The sequence below is a fragment of the Epinephelus moara genome, chromosome 16, assembly GCF_006386435.1.
Source record: "Epinephelus moara isolate mb chromosome 16, YSFRI_EMoa_1.0, whole genome shotgun sequence".
Taxonomy (NCBI): Eukaryota; Metazoa; Chordata; class Actinopteri; order Perciformes; family Serranidae; genus Epinephelus; species Epinephelus moara.
Genome location: NC_065521.1, coordinates 2,489,485 through 2,494,240, shown reverse-complemented (window position 1 = coordinate 2,494,240; position 4,756 = coordinate 2,489,485). Strand labels below are relative to the sequence as shown.

The window sequence follows — 4,756 nt, the reverse complement described above, 5'->3', positions numbered from 1 at the left end:
CTCTGATTGGAGTTTCAGCACTTCCAGGAGGATGGAGGTCTTTCTCTCTGAGAGGTCTATGACCCAGACTGCAGGAGCTGACTGGAAAACTGACTGTACTGATGGAAGGACACTCAGGCCTGTCTGAGTCTCATAGTCCTTCAGGTGAGAGTACAGATCCAGCAGGAAATCACACCATTTATTTTTGAGTGGGAATGCCTGATATGTGCACAGTGATGATAACAGCTCCAGTATCTTCTCTCCTGTCTGCTGTTCTCTCTCTGCTGCTGCACAGAACAGTTTCCCAAGGAACCTGATTTCTTTTGAAGGTTCTGATAACTGAGGCACGAAACTGAAATCATGAAGTTAAAAAAAAAACGCATTAGATACTTTTAAATAAAATAGAACCAAACTTTTCTCCATGAGATGTGTTCAAATTTAAATCTGCATACAGAGAAATGTAAAAATAGATAACAGAGTGACCATTTACCTGAGCTGTGAGATATAACGCAGACACTGTAGGAAGCTCCTCACTTCACTCTCTTCATCTGACCAGCCTGTCAGCTTCACTTGTTTCTTCTCTGATTGGAGTTTCAGCACTTCCAGGAGGATGGACGTCTTTCTCTCTGAGAGGTCTATGACCCAGACTGCAGGAGCTGACTGGAAAAGTGGCTTCAGTGGAATGATACTTAAAAACCCTCCACTCTTGACATGTTGGTAAAAATCAAGAAGGATGTCATGTATGCCAGTGTTAACAGAAAACAACGAGAGGAGCGTATTCACTACATTGTGACAGCTTTCTCCTTTGTGAAGTGCAGCTTTCTGGCATAAATCCAGTAACAGCTGCTTTTCTTTTCTCTCCAGTGTCCCATGGTGTTGCTTCTGGTCCTGTAATCCTGGACCTCTACAGGTGACCCTGAAGCTGCATGATAACAAACACATGTATCAAATGATGCATGGACTGTAAAACTGCGTCACGTTAAATTTAAGCACATACAGTTTTAAACAAATAAAATGTTATCATCTTCTGTCAGCACATTAAATTCAGCAGCATATTTCAACCACAAATAACTATCTGTGCAGGGTTCCGAAAGGTTCTTCTTGTCAAATGTGTGGCATCCAAAACTGGAAGTCTCATCTGACCATAGAATGAGTGAATAAAGTAAGACTATTCTTATCTTTGTATTGACATAAAAAAACTAAGTAGTAAATGGGTGGGTATTTCTGGTGATTGAGATCAGCTGAGGTCAAGATTTGTGTGTAAACCAGTTGTAAACTTTGGGCTGTTTCTTCTTATACTACCATCTGAAAAGCCAATAATTTATCCACAAACAGGATTTTGATTCCAACATCCACAACTTTACAACAGGATAAAACTTAAAGGGTGTGAAATCAGCATCACACAAAAACAAAAGCTACATACCTGAGTGAGCTGATGTACGACAAAGCCTCAAAGAGAGACTCGCACAGATCCTGGCAGACACGAGTTTCTCTATCCCAGTGGAGGCAGACATTGACCTTCATACTCATCTTCTGCATGACTTTTACAGCTTGTTCAAACAGACATCTTTTACCTTCAACTGGAAGGTGCAACTGATTTCCATCAAGGCCTAGTAAGCTGAGGTGGTCCATCTGCCCTTCACTCAGAAGGAAGATCTTCCACAGCTGCAGTGGCAGAGGGTCACGCCTATAATTTGAAGAATAATCAGAGACCATTTCCTTATTAGATGACAAAAACTAAAGTACATGAAAGAAATGCTGTTTAGGGAAAAGAAGCTCCAGTAAAAGTAACATTCTTTATTTTCTCTGAATATTTTTCATCCGTTTTCTACACATCATGTTCAAGGTCACTCCGTTTTATCATCCTCATTATGTCTTAGATTATTTCATAAAATAAGACAAATTCAATTCTCCTTAGATATGCTGTAACCTCAGCAGTGGTTTGACACTTGCACAAACATATGCTCATCCTTACCATTGGACATTTTTAAGGCATCCAAATAGTCGTCTCATTCCTTGGTCTGATACCCTGACATCCTCGAGGTTCAGTGATACTTTCCGCTCCTCTGACTGAGTGACTACATAGGCCACAGCACAGCAAGGTAAGGGATCTAGACTCTCTCCACTGAGATCAAGATGATAGTCCAGTTTTTCCAAAAGGTGGATGCATGCTTCAGGACACTGGGACTCATACAAGCACTGGCATAAGAACAGTATGTCCACATCAGGCCTACTGTCCTCAGTATCAGCCTCACACAGACATGTGAAAAACGTGGTTATCATTTCCTTGAAGAACCAGTCAGATGTATTCTTGAGCTCCTCGGCTGGAATCAGATACTTCATCAAACTAGGGCTCTTCTCATTCAACAGTCTACACATGAAAGGGATCAGGTGCTTCATGTGTTTCTTCTCCTCAGTGAGGCATTGCTGAAAAACATCCTTGATTTTATCTGGGTTCTTCAGGAGCCACAGTGCTGCAAAAAACTCCTGCATTGTGTAATGGAGAAATGCGTATGTGGTCATTGTCTCAGTAGGGGCGGTTTTGATAACAAGTGGTTTCAGAAAGGAAAGGACGCAGCTGTCCTTACAGGGAAGTTCGGTCAATTTCACGTTTTTTCCTTCAGTTGCATTGAAAGCAGCCTCAGCCAAAGACAGTATTTCCTTTCTCTTGTTTTTGATGAAGGGATTTAGATCTCTAGTTTTGAGGTTGTTGCTGTTTCGTTGAAGGCAGAAGCGAACGATATTGATGTAGATTTCTGTGATAGTGCACGGCTGTGGTGAGTCTTCTGGTGTCTCAAATGAGAAGCAGGCAGCCACCATCAGTGCATATATCGGGACATGACAAAGCGTCAACAACTCCACGTTGCTGAAAACCTTCTTCTGTTCTTTTCCTAGCATTTCAGCTAAGTATGCTTTAATGGTCTGCTCACTAAAGCCTTTCACTTCCACTCTGAGAAAGTCCTCAGAAGAGAACTCTTCTTCATCATCCTGTCTGCAAGTCACAATGATCTTTGCATCGGGCAGTAGGTCCTTCTCTACAAGTCTCTTCACCACTGATGAAGACAGATCTGTCATTCCATCAAAAATGAGCGTAACATTGTCAGAGTTGTTCTTTATGTCCTGTAAGACCTCTTCTTTGCCTTCATCTGGTTCACTGAACATGTTGAAGAGAAGATCCTCCAAGCTCACAGCCTTTGTGATGTGGGATGTTTCTCTCATGTCAAAGTAAAACATGTAATCAAGCTTGTCATTGTCTCTGTCTGCCCAGAGTTTCAACATTTCCTGGGTGAGTGCTGTCTTTCCAATTCCAGGTTTACCAACCACGAGTACGTCAAGATATGTTTTCAAAAGGTCACCGGGGGAAGTTCCTACTTTGTCCTCAGGGACGTATGTCCTTAGCTTCTTAGGGCGAATCATCTTGCTTTTCTTGCTCTTGAGCTTCTTTATTTTCGATGGAGAGACACTTCCTTGTGTGTCTAACACAAGAGACATGTACGACAGATCAGGCTTGTTGTTTTCTTCAAACAGGTATTTGTTTGCCATCCAAAACTCATTTGATGTTTTTCGTGCTTTTAACTTTAACTTCGCCTGATATCTGTGGCACGGCTTTGGGCCTAAAATATAAACAACAGAGAGTAAATAAATATATTATGAATTACCTGCTGTGCCCCAACACTAAATAACAGATAAATACTTGCACACAGACATAAAGTGTATTATATAATATCAGCAAATCAAACATAAATGATAAAGATGTGACACAGTCAGAGTTCTGCCTTAAAATACCTTGTAAGTAGTTTGTATCCATTTGTGCGTCTTCCCTGAAAGGAAAGCAGCTGATCCAGTGATGCAGGTCAACCTCTAAGGTTCGCTTCCTCGTCATGTCAACAATCCTAAGGAACTCGTAACAGGCGTCTTCCCCCTTACACTTGACCCAGTCCAGTATTCTTCTGGTTTTATCGTAGTCATCTTTCTCAGCCTGTATTTTGCTGACTGCCTCGTCACTGAAAACTTCTTTCTGTCTCAAGTTCTCCAGAATCACTGAGAGATTCTTTAGTTTTCCCAAAAGGCGGGATCTGGCTTTCTCGATGTAAACGAAAGCAGACTGTCTCGTACACGCCATGTGTCCTTACTTCTGTATGCTCTGCACGCAGACCCAACTTCAACAACCTGGAGAACAAAAAAATCAGGTTCAGTAAAATGCTCATTACAACAAATATTCTCCCTGTGATGCATCAACTGTTTCGTAAGACGTCTAAAAATTCACAGAGTAAAATGTTTTTGTGTCTAAACATCATGCAGCTGATGCAGTGTTGAACAGTTTAACATCATAGTAATGTTTATTAGTTCCAAGATGGATACCTGTGTCCTTCGAGCAGGGGCCTCATTTATAAAGCTCGCTAACGCACAAAACGGGGCTTGAAAGTGGCGTACGCCACTTCCCACGCAAATGTTGTGATTTATAAAAATAAACTTGGCGGGAGAATGTGCGCACCTGTAAGCAAACTCTGAGTCATGTGTGCGCACATTTTGGAGACACTGGGAAGTGGCGACGCAGACGGCGAGGTGGAGAAGTGGAGTCAGATTTTTATTGATGTCTCACAAATTTAATGTCACACTATATCCACCTTAGATCCACGTTATCATTGAAATTAAATCCAGCAGCCTTATTTTGCGCTTGGAGTGAGTGATAATTGTTTCATAAAAACGAAATTCTTTCTAAATACGTATTTAATCCGCACTGCCTCTAATGTCTCATTGTCCACTCTGTGAGCGC

General features: G+C 41.5%; 1 protein-coding gene across 2 annotated transcripts in view; it reads right to left on the bottom strand.

Moving 5' to 3' along the window:
• The window catches only part of LOC126403551 (uncharacterized), a 21,989-nt gene that overhangs the window by 14,723 nt on the left and 2,510 nt on the right, over positions 1–4,756 (bottom strand). Inside the window, exons 2-5 of one of the 2 annotated variants that reach the window (XM_050066284.1) lie at positions 3,766–4,149; positions 1,955–3,593; positions 1,403–1,666; positions 470–901 (exon numbers count right to left, since the gene is read on the bottom strand). In XM_050066284.1, coding sequence (XP_049922241.1) covers positions 470–901; positions 1,403–1,666; positions 1,955–3,593; positions 3,766–4,102 — 2,672 coding nt within the window. In that variant the 5' untranslated portion in view covers positions 4,103–4,149. The remainder of the gene's footprint in view (positions 1–469; positions 902–1,402; positions 1,667–1,954; positions 3,594–3,765; positions 4,150–4,756) is intronic. The other variant, XM_050066285.1, reaches the window with a different exon arrangement.